General features: G+C 49.2%; 1 protein-coding gene across 1 annotated transcript; it reads right to left on the reverse strand.

Moving 5' to 3' along the window:
- Positions 1-687: 687 nt before the first annotated feature.
- LOC134531664 (uncharacterized) lies at positions 688-14,887 on the reverse strand. Its single transcript, XM_063367444.1, has 2 exons — positions 14,695-14,887; positions 688-3,799 (listed from the first exon to the last, which is right to left on the reverse strand). Exon 2 carries the CDS (start codon positions 3,247-3,249, stop codon positions 2,233-2,235), a length of 1,017 nt encoding a protein of 338 aa, XP_063223514.1. The 5' UTR covers positions 3,250-3,799; positions 14,695-14,887; the 3' UTR covers positions 688-2,232.
- Between the last annotated feature and the right edge of the window lie 259 nt (positions 14,888-15,146).

The following is a 15,146-nucleotide window of genomic DNA, read 5'->3' on the forward strand; positions in this document are numbered from 1 at the left end:
AAAGGTAAAAAACGGTTTATCTCGATTTCCGGCAAAACTACAAGTCCTATGGAAAAAAAATTAAATCACAAAGTTGTAGGTAATAAAAAGATATACAACTTTTGTGATTACACTTTTCACATAACCTCATAATTTATGTGAAAAATTCAAATAAACAAGATTTTGGTTTTTTATTTTTATCTTATACAAAAAAAATTGTTTCCACGAAATTTGGTGAAAACTTACCATTTTATGTCCCAAACACACGGTAATTTTTTTTATTTGAAATATTTATTTTTTCACCTTATTTTGACTTAATATCGAAAAGGCGCCCTAATTTTCAATCGAAATGTCTCGCGTCAAAATATCAGCTTTTTTTAAAAAAAGTTGGTGGCCTTTTTGTTCGTTTAAATCTATTCTTTATGATAATGTAAAAAATATATACATTTCTATGGTAAATGTTCACAGAAACTGCAAAGAAAAGAAAAAAACTCAAATCTGAATTTTTTTTAATCACTATGTACAATTTTAAGCTATTTAGTAAAATTTACACTTTAATTACTTGAAAAACGTAAGATTATCTACATGTTACATTGATAAACAAAAAATTGCAAATCGAAATATACTACTATATTTAACAACCAAATAAGTTAGTTAATAAAGTAAATTTTTATTTAAACATTTACAATATTTTGAGAAAGCTGTAGAATATTCTTTAAATTATATGCATAGATGCCTATTTATTGCTATTTTAAGATAACTATATACCTGAGTTACCTAGGGATAATTTTAGCCCATCAAAAGGTATTTCATAGAGAAGCGGGGAAGGGGCTAGGCGGGTCTGGGTCTTTCGTAGCAGCTGTAAAAACCGTTAGCCAGTAAACAACATCGTTCATAAACACGTGTAGGCTGAGTTACCTACTTTAAGAAAACTGTGACAAATTTACTTTAAAAGAAACTTTTGGAGTCTACATAGCAAGGTAAATACTAACTATATTTTAATCTGTATCAATCAGCTCTAAATTAACAATAAAATAAATTAATAAATAATGTTTTCTGTCATAAATAGTATGTTTAACGTTGTCGTGACCGAGCGGCAGGTTCCTTATAGGTGAGGCTATGTGGGGCAGCGGAGCGATTAAAAGCGATAACTTACTACTGCGGACAGGAAAACTCTTATTATTATTCTTCATTCTTGGCTCGTTACAAGTCTTAAACTCTACAAAGCTTTTACATCCACTTCTTGATACATAGAAATTACAAGTACAAACTTAAGATTCTACAAGTCTGTTCCTTCTGACAAATCTCTCAGTCCCCATCCTAGGACCTCCTCCTAGGGAGTCTCCCGACACACTCTCTCTTCCGTCCGCTTCCTCTGCCGGGGCAGAGCGCACTCTCTCCCCACCCTTTCTCGTGATTCGTCGTTTTCATTTACACACTCGTTTCATGTTCAGTCCAAGGATTCAGTCATTGTTGAACCTTGTGATGCGTAGTTTCCTCTGCAGTAAACAGTCTGTTTGAACCACCACACATAACTAACATTTGGTTAGCCAACTGATGTAGAAGGCTTGTAAACCTTCGACAGGCATACTCATCGTTCGATACACAAGACATGAAACACTCTATTGAAACATTACTCATTATTCACCTTATGCTTATAATACAATTTAATACCAGAATTATAGTTATAGTATTTTTATATTTTTAATACTAACCCAAAATAACTAAAATAACTAGGTGCTTACGACACCTCCCTTGCGGGGGAAAAAGAAACAATTAAAGAAAATACAATTGTTTCTTTACACCTCTCTTAGTTTGAAATGGGACTTAGCCATCAACGACTAGTCTGAGTTCTCCGTAAACTGTTTCCTCTCAATTCGATCCTTTCCTCTAGCTGGCTTTCGTTAACGGAATGGACCAGCTCATTGCTTTCCCTAGGTCTGTATGTGTTTACAATTGTTGGTTTAAAACATATGGTTTTACAATTACAGCAATCACCGTCCTTACACCTCTTGTATCAATTACCGACAATAGTTTTACAACATCCACATTTTATACAACAATATATACATAAAATACAACTTAATGATATGATAATGATATAGGACATTACAGATACTCGTGAAATCACGTTTGTGTGTTTTATTTTCCATTCCTCTTCATTTATCATATGCTCTACTTCCTCTATTTTGTGACCGGCAATCTTCAAATCGTCTAACCGAGTTATTGTAGGTTTCAAATGTAACTTTGTTTTTAATTTTCAAGTGTTACTTTATAGTTTGTTTCATCACAACAATCTATGTCAAGATTTATTTTGGGAATAACATCTTTTGTGCTAGTGTTAGTAGTTAACTCCAGTTGGGAGGATATAAAGATGTTGGTACCGTAACCTTTACATGCACTTATAAACTTAAGTTTGCCAGTGTCTTCCACTGTTGCGTCAAAAGGTCCAGTTTGATCGCAAACTATAGTAATTTTTTCTTTATCTGGCGCAATATATATCCATTCATTGTGCTCTAGCTGAATCCAAAGGGTCTGCTTTAGCTCTACTATTTTCTTAACACAATTGCTAGGTATAGGACCTGTAGTATACAATAATTTGGCTGCACAATCTTCCCGTCCATAAGTATTGATCAATGGAAAGGTTTGTCTACACACTCTAAGAGTTTTAGTTATTACTTTACACTTACTCAATTCATACTTGCTTATTTTTGCGTAGTACTGTTTGGAGTGTTCCATCATAATATAATCCGTTTCCGGATCTATGAAAACATATTTGTTTGTGGCAGTTTTCATTTTTACAGGCAATGGAATGATTCTATATATATCAAAAATTAAATGATCAGTTACTGGTAGTCTAATTACATAACATAAAATGTTCCTTTTGCTAAACACTTCCAGCTGCATCAGGTTAAGAAGGGAACTATCTTTGATTGTTCCTTCTGGTAATGGTAGATTAAATTCTCGAGAATGAGTAGATTGAAATGCATTGAAATATTCAACGATTTTTTGCGGTGTTATAATATGGGGGTTTAAAATCCCTTTAAATGCATTTATTATGGAATTCAAAATAGATTCACATTGAAATGAAAGGGTTTCAATTTCTTGATTTAATAGAGTCAAATGCTCGTTTACTCGTATTCGTAGGTTATGATGAGATAAAGCGTCGGTTACATTCGAGTTTATGCGGTTTATCTCATCTGTAAGTTTTACTAGTTGGTCAGCTAACATTTGCTGATTCTCATTTAAGTCTTTAACAGTTCGGTTCATGGTTTGCAAGGTCTATTTTACAATAGAAATTTGTTCCTTACTCAGCTTAAGAAAGTCTAATTGTTCGCTCTCAAGTTTCGTAATTTTATTATTATAAAATTCTGCATCTTCTTCGTCTAGCGTACCAAAAATCACTTTACTCAATTGCCCTATTAGGTTAAATGGAAAGAAACTTCTTTTTACTCTAGGACTAACATGGTCTTTGGTTATACCTCCTATAATTTCTATGGTGCGCGCAGTGGCGTCTAACCTGTTTGATAATTTTGTTATAGTATTAGAACATAGAGTTTTACCCTTATTCACCGGAATTTCCTTATTACATAATTCATTTACAACACTTACATATCGTCTTATCGTATTATAATTATTTTCAGGCTGACTTAAATTTAAATAGGAGATTAATCTCCATTCAGTATTATACAATCGTCCATTGCCGTTATGTTCGTAGTACAGTCCCGAAGTTTCTTCAATTTTAGTGATTTGAATGTCTAGTCTTGATGACACTCCACTCACATGTTCAGGGTTCAGCAACAGGGTAAAAATGAGTTGACTGTAACATACCAATTAAAAGTACGGCTTTAACCTGTTTGCATGTACTTTTACAAGCTTCTTACGTTTGGTAAGGATGGTTATATTTACTCCTTCTACTTTTACAACAGTATAGGGGCCTACATATTGGCTGGACAGTTTCTTGAACCTACCTCTTCTGACAGTCTCGTCATACAGAAGGACTTGATCACCAATATGAAAAATGTGCTGGTTCACATGTTCATCATAATTACTTTTATTTATTTCTTTTAGAGATGATTAAATGTTTTTTTTTGCTAGTTTGAAAGTCTCTTGCAATTTTGTTTTTAAGGTTTTGACATAATCCTCATAATTATAATTCTTTTCTATAAAGTCCTTCTGTAGGATTCCAGGAATATTAGGTAATATACCAAATAATAATTCATGGGGTGTAAATCCGTGGACCTATGAGGCGTAGTGTTATGGACAAAAGTGGCATAATTTATCCATTCGTCCCAATCGAGTTGGTTGGTGGCGATGAAGTGTCTTAAAAATTCAGTGAGGGAACGGTGCCATCTCTCTAGACTCCCATTATATTGAAGGTGATAGGCAGTTGTTTTGATTTCGGCAATTTTTAACAATTTACACACCTTCTTAAACAGATCACTTGTAAAATTGCTTCCTTGATCTGAGATTATCACTTGTGGTATACCAAATCTTAGTATTATTTCGTTCACAAAAGCTCGCGCCACCGATTCGGCTGTTTGGTCGAAAAGGGGTATGGCTACCGTATACTTGGATAATAGATCTTGAAACGTTAGTAAATATTTATGATTATTGGCAGTCTCAACTAGTGGTCCCACAATGTCGAGAGCACATTTTTCCCATACTACATTAGGCGTGTCCGTAATTTCAAGCGGCATTTTTATGTAAGGTCGCGTTAATTTATTCCTTTGGCAAGAGTCACACCTTCTAATATAGGTTTCTATGTCTGTTTTCATCCCGTTCCACTTATAATATTGTTTTATTCGGTCGTATGTTCGGGCGATCCCTTGATGGCCTCCTATTGGTGTGTTTTGAAATTCCTTAATAATTTCCCGTTTCCTTTCCATGGATAATTCACCCTCTCACTTCTCAGTGTTATCCTCTACAGAGTGAGATTCGTCTGTTGTCAATTCCTCCATTTCTTTTACTTCGCAAAGCCTACTCAGCGCATCGGCATGCATGATAGTTTTACCGGCTCTGTGTTTAATCTCATATGAATATTCTTCCAATTTTAACCGCCATCTTAACAACCTGGAACTAGGGTCTTTTACGTTAAAAACATATTGTAGAGGTTTATGGTCGGTTATCACCATGAAATGGCGACCTAATAGATAGGGCCTGAAATATTTTACAGCCCACACTATCGCTAACATTTCGCGCTCAGTCGTCGAGTAATTGACCTCCGCTTTATTCAACGTACGGCTGGCATAGGCGACGGGCTTGTCCTTACCTACTTCTCCTTGGGACAAAATGGCTCCTATAGCTAGTTTGCTAGCGCCTGTCGTCACGATAAACGGTTTATTAAAATCCGGATACTGTAAAATTGGTTCTGAGGTCAGGATTTCTTTTAGGGTGTTAAATGCAGTTTCCTGTTCGTCTCCCCAGATAAAGGGAACGTCACTTTTTACAAGGTTGTAGAGGGGTTTTGCAATTTTGCTGAAGTTCGGTATAAATCTTCGGTAATACGAGGCTAATCCGCAAAAAATTTTGATGTCTTTAGCGTTCTTTGGTCTAGGGTATCCCTGTACTTTGATCACTTTCTCTGGATCTGGTTTCACGCCATCGTCGCTAATCACGTGTCCTAAAAACGTTACCTCCGTGCGTAAAAACTCGTATTTATCAGGTTGTAGCTTAAGGTTATGCTCTCTCATTCTAGTGAAAACCTCTCTTAACCGGTCGTTATGTATCTCTACTGATTGGCCATGTATTATATCATCTAAGTAAACAAGACATTTAATTCCATTTAGTCCTGACAAAACAGTGCTCATTAATCTCGTAAAGGTCGCAGGAGCTCCCTTTAACCCAAACATCATTCTGCACATCTCATAGTGACCCGTCGGGGTACTAAATGCGGTTTTGGGTTGATCTTCCTGTTTCATCCTTACCTGCAAATAACCACTAGCCAAATCTAGGGTCGAGAAATATTTTGCTTGTCCTAATTGATCTAATATTTCTGTAATATTTGGCATCTGATACACCGAGTCCACTGACACAAGATTCAGTTTTCTAAAATCTACAACGACCCTCCATTTCTGTTGATTGGAAGTGTCTCGTTTTTTTGGAATCACTAATATAGGCGCGTTCCAAGGGCTCAGACTGGGTTTGATAATACCCTGTTCTAACATCTGTGTCTCTTTTTTTTAATTTCCTCCTTGTGAATTTCCGGAATACGATATGGTTTTACATTAATGGGCCTCGTCTCAGCACCTGTAGGGATACTATGTTCAATGGTCGGAGTACATGTGAGTGTATCACCGGGCAAGTGAAAAATGTCTACAAACTCTTTGCATAATTTTAGCAATTGCTTTTTTTCTGTGTCGTGTAGATGGTCTACCCTTAACATCGATGCCAATTTCTCTTTCCTTTCCCTATCGGAATTTTGAATACTCAACAATTTCGCTGTAGAGGGTATTTCCTCTAATTCAACGACGGGCATATCTACTTCTACTTCGTGTTCGTTAGTATTTAATTTAGAACATAAAAATTTGCCATTTATCACTTCAACAATCCATCTCCTAGATAAACTCACTTTTCTATTTATCGTTTTTCTACTAGTCCTAATCCTTCGTTGCTAGCATTTAATTGCACTATTTTTCGCACCTAGCTGGTACATGAATTCTCATATTTTTGACAGCATGATCTTCTTCACAAAAGGGGATTTGCTCCTTGTTGATTATCAGTCTATTATATTTGAAATCAACAACAGATTTAGTAAAACTTAGAAAATCTTTGCCCAAAATACATGCATGAGGACAGGATTCTATAATGTGACATTTATATTGACGTCTAGCCAAGTGTCTCCTCGGCTCCTTCAGGCCGTTATGCCTCGTCAACGTCCTCCCTGTGTTTTCCCCCAGTGAAGTGCGACGGTCAGGGACGCACCCGCGTGCGCCCTAGCGGGCTAATGAGCCTATTGGTGCTAGAGAGGATTCTGTGTTTTTGTGTATATTTTCTAAATGGTCACAGGCCTCAACGAGTGTGTAAATATTGTATATAATTTATTAATTCTGTAAACTTGTTGTAATTAATGTTTCGTTTAGCTGTGAATATTCTGTGTCTCCGAACATATGCTAGTATGTAATTGCAGCCTGGCGCGCCGCGAGACGGGGCTCTCTCCCACGCCGGCCGATTTCCCCTCCCCTCCCCGCAGCCCGCGGGCGCCGGCCCGCGGGCGGGCGGGGAGTGTCAGTCGTGTTCAGGGCTCGAACGAGGACGGTCGAGTACGCCGCTCCGCGCTGCTCGCGAGGCGCGTACCCGGGGCTCGTGGCCAACTTTCGTTTTCAGTTCACGAGTCATTCGGCAGTCAAGCTGCCTCCGCGAGTCAGTCGCCGCGTTACTGAGTTTACGAGTCGTCAAGTGACGTTACCAGCAGAGTACGGCAGTCAAGCTGCCTCCACGAGTCATTCGCCGTGTTACTGAGTTTACGAGTCTCCGAGAGACGTTACTCACAGAGTATTCCGGACCATACGTTACGTAACTGGGCGCACGCGCACAGCGCCTCTTCGTGGTGTAACTTAACGGGACTAGTATTACGTGTAAGCAGCCTCAATCTGTGCCGGGACGTCATAGCGGACCTTACGGTGTTACGTGAGTCTGGGTCGCCGTGGGAAGGGAGCTGGTTCCGCGGTGGTTTCGCCAGGCTGCGGCAGGGTCATAAATCGTTAATAAAAGGGGCTCGTGAAAACCGTCAACACCGAATCGTTATTGGAACAATTTACCAATATTCCTCTCCACCTAACTCCTCCCTCCAGGTCCCGCAGTTCCCGGTCCCGGCCACGTTGGCCTGGACCCACTCTCCGCAGAGCAGTACGGGCATAACTGGACATTCACGCAAGCAGGGAACCGGGGGCCTCAAGCCGAGGGACGTCATTTGGCGCCCAACTAGTGTGGCCGTAAGCATACGCAAGCGCACGCAAGCGCACGCAAGCGCGCAGGTGCAGGACAGGATGTAAGCAGGTGCAGCCGCGCGGCGTGGGAGCGGCGCGAACTCGAGCCGACGCGCCGGCGGGATATAACGCGGCGTGAGAGCGACGCGAAATCGAGACGTCGGCGTGAGATTACGCGACGTGGGAGCGATGGAAACCCAAGACGTTCGGCGTAAGATAACGCGACGCGGGAGCGGCATGAACCGGATACGGCGGGTGACGCGACAAGTATCGGTGGCGCGACAGATAACGCGTCATGAGAGCGCCACGAACCTGAGATCGCGACGCAGCAGGGATCTTCGGTGCAAGATAACGCCGCGGGAAGACACGGACTGAATTACCGATCAGCGAGACACTCCCGATAAGCATGGACGATTTCCAGGAAGCATACGAGACATGGGCGGAAGCAGACTTTCCAGAGCCCGGCAAGTGCTGCGAGCACTCCCCAGATTACGAGTGCGGATTTTGCTTTGAGTACAGGGCGTATGGTAGGACAATGTGCGGTGCGGACTCATGCCCCGGCGGGACATCGGATGGGCGGATCTGCGGGACGTGCGGGAATCTGTGGCACAGGGAGTGTTCACAACTGGTCGCTCGAGAAGAGGAATGGATGTCCTGCTTTACGTGTGACCAGTGCCGAGCGAAACTGTGTGTGGGTGTTGCCGCAAGTGTCTCGACCGCGAAGGTCGAGTGGTCAGACTGGGCGGGCGCCAGCACGCTGCAGGAGTCGGCGATACTCCCAATGCCACTGCAACCGACGCCGCCGCCGACGCTGCCCACGACACCGCCCCCGACGCTGCCTCTGACATCGCCTCCAGCACAGCCCCCGCCCTATGGGGTGGAGACGCCGAGCAGGACATCGCTGCAGACGGAGGAACCGTGCCCGTCCAGCCCCTGTGGTACGACTGGCACGCGGCATCCGGGTGGATACGGCAGGCCGACTCAGACACGCCGCCCCTGACGCCGCCGCCCCCAACTGCCGTAGGGGCCAACGAGGGACCTACGCGGTGCGAACCGGCCGTGCTGCCACAATCGCTCTGCACACACAACGAGTGCGCGCCATGATCGCTCTGCACTCACAATGAGGGCGTGCCACGACCGCCGTCACGTGGGCCACCTTGGACGCGACGCCGCCGCCTGCTGCCGCGCGCGACGCGAAAGGTGCCACGCCCCCTCGGACTGAAACGCGGGCCACCTTGGACCCGACGCCGCCGCCTGCTGCCGCGCGCGCCGCGAAAGGTGCCACGCCCCCTCGGACTGTCACGCGGGCCACCTTGGACGCGACGCCGCCGCCTTCTGCCGCGCGCGCCACGAAAGGTGCCACGCCCTCTCGGACTGTCACGTGGGCCACCTTGGACGCGATGCCGCCGCCTGCTGCCGCGCGCGCCGCGAAAGGTGCCACGCCCCTTCGGACTGTCACGCGGGCCACCTTGGACGCGACGCTGCCGCCTGCTGCTGCGCGCACCGTGTAAGGTGCCACGCCCCTTCGGACTGTCACGCGGGCCACCTTGTACGCGACGCTGCCGCCTGCTGCCGCGCTCGTCGCTGAAGGTGCCACGTCCACTCGGTCTGTCACGCGGGCCACCTTGGACGCGACGCCGCTGCCTGCTGCTGCGCGCACCGTGTAAGGTGCCACGCCCCTTCGGACTGTCACGCGGGCCACCTTGTACGCGACGCTGCCGCCTGCTGCCGCGCTCGTCGCTGAAGGTGCCACGTCCACTCGGTCTGTCACGCGGGCCACCTTGGACGCGACGCCGCTGCCTGCTGCCGCGCTCGTCGCTGAAGGTGCCACGCCCTCTGGAACTGTCACTTGAGCCACCTTGGACGCGACGCCGCCGCCTGCTGCCGCGCGCGCCGCGAAAGGTGCCACGCCCCCTCGGTCAGTCACGCGGGCCACCTTGGACGCGATGCCGCCGCCTGATGCCGCGCGCGCTGTGTAAGGTGCCACGCCCCTTCGGACTGTCACGCGGGCCACCTTGAACGCGACGCTGCCGCCTGCTGCCGCGCTCGTCGCTGAAGGTGCCACGCCCACTCGGTCTGTCACTTGGGCCACCTTGGACGCGACGCCGCCGCCTGCTGCCGCGCGCGCCGCGAAAGGTGCCACGCCCCCTCGGACTGTCACGCGGGCCACCTTGGACACGACGCCGCCGCCTACTGCCGCGCGCGCCGCGATTGGTGCCACGCCCCCCCCGGACTGTCACGCGGGCCACCTTGGACGCGACGCCGCCGCCTGCTTCCGCGCTCGTCGCTGAAGGTGCCACGCCCTCTCGGACTGTCACGTGGGCCACCTTGGACGCGGCGTCGCCGCCTGCTGCCGCGCGCGCCGCCGCGGCCTGCTGCCGCGCGCGCCGCGAAAGGTGCCACGCCCCCTCGGTCAGTCACGCGGGCCACCTTAGACGCGATGCCGCCGCCTGCAGCCGCGCGCGCCGTGTAAGGTGCCACGCCCGTTCGGACTATCATGCGGGCCACCTTGGACCCGACGCCGCCGCCTTCTGCCGCGCGCGCCACGAAAGGTGCCACGCCCTCTCGGACTGTCACGTGGGCCACCTAGGACGCGATGCCGCCGCCTGCTGCCGCGCGCGCCGCGAAAGGTGCCACGCCCCCTCGGACTGTCACGCGGGCCACCTTGGACGCGACGCCGCCGCCTTCTGCCGCGCGCGCCACGAAAGGTGCCACGCCCTCTCGGACTGTCACGTGGGCCACCTTGGACGCGATGCCGCCGCCTGCTGCCGCGCGCGCCGCGAAAGGTGCCACGCCCCCTCGGTCGGTCACGCGGGCCACCTTGGACGCGACGCCGCCGCCTGCTGCCGCGCGTGCCGCGAAAGGTGCCACGCCCCCTCGGTCTGTCATGCGGGCCACCAGGACGCGATGCCGCCGCCTGCTGCCGCGCGCGCCGTGTAAGGTGCCACGCCCCTTCGGACTGTCACGCGGGCCACCTTGGACGCGACGCTGCCGCCTGCTGCTGCGCGCACCGTGTAAGGTGCCACGCCCCTTCGGACTGTCACGCGGGCCACCTTGGACAGGACGCTGCCGCCTGCTGCCGCGCTCGTCGCTGAAGGTGCCACGCCCACTCGGTCTGTCACGCGGGCCACCTTGGACGCGACGCCGCTGCCTGCTGCCGCGCTCGTCGCTGAAGGTGCCACGCCCTCTGGAACTGTCACTTGAGCCACCTTGGACGCGACGCCGCCGCCTGCTGCCGCGCGCGCCGCGAAAGGTGCCACGCCCCCTCGGTCAGTCACGCGGGCCACCTTGGACGCGATGCCGCCGCCTGATGCCGCGCGCGCTGTGTAAGGTGCCACGCCCCTTCGGACTGTCACGCGGGCCACCTTGAACGCGACGCTGCCGCCTGCTGCCGCCTGCTGCCGCGCTCGTCGCTGAAGGTGCCACACCCACTCGGTCTGTCACTTGGGCCACCTTGGACGCGACGCCGCCGCCTGCTGCCGCGCGCGCCGCGAAAGGTGCCACGCCCCCTCGGACTGTCACGAGGGCCACCTTGGACACGACGCCGCCGCCTACTGCCGCGCGCGCCGCGATTGGTGCCACGCCCCCCCGGACTGTCACGCGGGCCACCTTGGACGCGACGCCGCCGCCTGCTTCCGCGCTCGTCGCTGAAGGTGCCACGCCCTCTCGGACTGTCACGTGGGCCACCTTGGACGCGGCGTCGCCGCCTGCTGCCGCGCGCGCCGCGAAAGGTGCCACGCCCCCTCGGTCAGTCACGCGGGCCACCTTAGACGCGATGCCGCCGCCTGCAGCCGCGCGCGCCGTGTAAGGTGCCACGCCCGTTCGGACTATCATGCGGGCCACCTTGGACGCGACGCCACCGCCTGCTGCCGCGCGCGCCGCGAAAGGTGCCACGCCCCCTCGGACTGTCATGCGGGCCACCTTTGATGCGACGCCGCCGCCTGCTGCCGCGCGCTACGCGAAAGGTGCCACGTCCTCTCGGACTGTCATGTGGGCCTCCTTGGACGCGACGCCGCCGTCTGCTGCCACGCGCGCCGCGAAAGGTGCCACGCCCTCTCGGACTGTCAAGAGGGCGCCGGACTCAGGTCAGTGCTCCAGTGCCACGGCCCGATGTATCATGTCCATTTGAATAAATGAGAGGCGTTGACGGACATAACGGCCTCGTCGGAGGGGGGGCATTTGTTGTCTCGCCAAGTGTCTCCTCGGCTCCTTCAGGCCGTTATGCCTCGTCAACGTCCTCCCTGTGATTTCCCCCAGTGAAGTGCGACGGCCAGGGACGCACCCGCGTGTGCCCTAGCGGGCTAATGAGCCTATTGGTGCTAGAGAGGATTCTGTGTTTTTGTGTATATTTTCTAAATGGTCACGGGCTTCAACGAGTGTGTAAATATTGTATATAATTTATTAATTCTGTAAACTTGTTGTAATTAATGTTTCGTTTAGCTGTGAATATTCTGTGCCTCCGCACATATGCTAGTATGTAATTGCAGCCTGGCGCGCCGCGAGACGGGGCTCTCTCCCACGCCGGCCGATTTCCACTCCCCTCCCCGCAGCCCGCGGGCGCCGGCCCGCGGGCGGGCGGGGAGTGTCAGTCGTGTTCAGGGCTCGAACGAGGACGGTCGGGTACGCCGCTCCGCGCTGCTCGCGAGGCGCGTACCCGGAGCTCGTGGCCTACCTTCGTTTTCAGTTCACGAGTCATTCGGCAGTCAAGCTGCCTCCGCGAGTCAGTCGCCGCGTTACTGAGTTTACGAGTCGTCAAGTGACGTTACCAGCAGAGTACGGCAGTCAAGCTGCCTCCGCGAGTCATTCGCCGTGTTACTGAGTTTACGAGTCTCCGAGAGACGTTACTCGCAGAGTATCCGGACCATACGTTACGTAACCGGGCGCACGCGCACAGCGCCTCTTCGTGGTGTAACTTAACGGGACTAGTATTACGTGTAAGCAGCCTCAATCTGTGCCGGGACGTCATAGCGGACCTTACGGTGTTACGTGAGTCTGGGTCGCCGTGGGAAGGGAGCTGGTTCCGCGGTGGTTTCGCCAGGCTGCGGCAGGGTCATAAATCGTTAATAAAAGGGGCTCGTGAAAACCGTCATCACCGAATCGTTATTGGAACAATTTACCAATATTCCTCTCCACCTAACTCCTCCCTCCAGGTCCCGCAGTTCCCGGTCCCGGCCACGTTGGCCTGGACCCACTCTCCGCAGAGCAGTACGGGCATAACTGGACATTCACGCAAGCAGGGAACCGGGGGCCTCAAGCCGAGGGACGTCAATATCTTACTGTGGAAGATGGTAAACAAAAGTTTAAATTAACAGTCCCTCTTGTAGCCACTACTTTGGTGGCTAAACCGCGAATCTTAGTCTTCTCCTTTTTATCACTGGCCGATAGGATACTCTTATTTAGAACATTCTCTCTGATTAGTGTTATGTTGGACCCTGTGTCTATAAGGCAGTCTACTGCTTCATGTATTTCGTCTAGCTTTAAAGAAACTATACCATTCTTGGTACAGATAGCATCGTCATTACTTTGTTCATACTCTATTCTAGATTTTCTATTGCAGCTGTCTGTGTTCGGCTCCTTAGGGTGCATATACCGCTGCTCGTAATGCCCCCCTTTTAGTTTCCCATGTTTTCCCCATGTTTCCATAATCGCGATTCGGTATAGGAAGGTATATCCTCTCGCCCTCCTTTGTTAATATATCCTAATTCCTTGTGATTTCTTTGGTCATACCTTTACTGATTTGGGTAATCATTTCCTTTGGAAAAATTGGTATTGTTGTATTTTCCGTGTTTGTTAAAGCAGTTTCGGGCATAATGTCCCGGTTTACCGCACTCAAAGCATGTGGAGTTTCCCCTGTTTCTCTCCTCTTTGTGGGGCTGAAAAGTCTTTCTGTCATCTCTTTGTTTACGTCGACAATTCGCGCCTGTGTGTCCTGTAGTTTTACAATTTTTACAAAATAGCTCTCCTACGTGTACATATTTTTTCATCCTTTATTTTTATCGGGTTTTCGTAAGAAAAATTTTTCTAGTGTGTGTCCGCCTTTTCCGCAATTCGAGCAACTGGGCCTTCTTGTTACCGTATCTCCTACTTTTAACATTGGGGGTCTAATTCTCTCCTTAAGAGACAAAAGATTCGACTCCTCCTCTAGTGCCGATTCTACAGCTAACCCTAGAGTCTCAATTTGAGCGCCCTTGCTCCGAATAACTGTTTGAATTCTTTCATCAGATAACCCTTGTACGAAGCAGGCTCTAGCCAAATGTTGTATTAAGGCCATTGCCCCGTTTTCTTGCGGGCGGGTGCATACCTTTAAGGCCGCCTCTTTAAGTTCAGTTACCATTGTATCGACTCGGCTACCCCAGTTTACAACAGGCTCATGTGATCCCTGTCGAGAATTAAACAACCGACAAGCGTAGAAACCTAAAGTTCTGCAAACCGCATAATTCTCCTCTAAAATTTCTTTTACCTCTTCCCAAGTATCAGTGTTTTCGCGGACTAAAATTTTGGCTTTCGCGTCCCCAACTATTTTTGATTTTACGAACTTTAACAGCACTCTATGACGTTCTGGGTTCACTAGTTCAAAAGCCGTGTCAACATTATCGCAAAATTCTTTGAGTTTGTTTTTTGTACCATCAAATGGTTGATTTATCAACTTTAACGCCTCTGTTACGGAAATAAAAACTTCCCCAGTTTCACTTTCCTCATTACTGTCAGCCATAATTGTGGAGTAAACGTAACCCTCCTATTTATACCAAACTGTAGGTATCATGCTTAACGTATTAGCCGTACTGACCTTATTATAATAAATTTCGTGAGGGTACCCATGGCCCTCAGCTCTTCACACGTAGCTCCGGTTGGTCGTCCCTCGCGCTGCCGTCTGCAGCTGTCGCCTCTTCCCTACTGCGGGGCTATCTTCGGCTGGCGGCGTCGGCTGTTCCTATCTTCTATGTCAACATCCTCTTGGACTCTTGGAGTATGACGAGTGGGGCTTTACGTCGTCTTCGTTGTTGAGGTTTTTGGATACGTTGTTGGCTTTTCCTCGCTGATTATCAGTAGTCCAGTCGCTGCCTCGCGGAAGTTGATATCTTCTTCAAACACTCTGACTCGCCGTCGCTCCTGGGATGCGGTGCTCTGATACCAGTGACGGACGATTTTCCCTTCTCTCTTATTCTCTCGTAGATTTGTATCTGGCTGTCCTTACGCAGTATTCACTCACAGAAACCCCACATCTGACACCATAATGTC

This window comes from Bacillus rossius, chromosome 5 (assembly GCF_032445375.1).
Source record: "Bacillus rossius redtenbacheri isolate Brsri chromosome 5, Brsri_v3, whole genome shotgun sequence".
Classification (NCBI taxonomy): Eukaryota; Metazoa; Arthropoda; class Insecta; order Phasmatodea; family Bacillidae; genus Bacillus; species Bacillus rossius.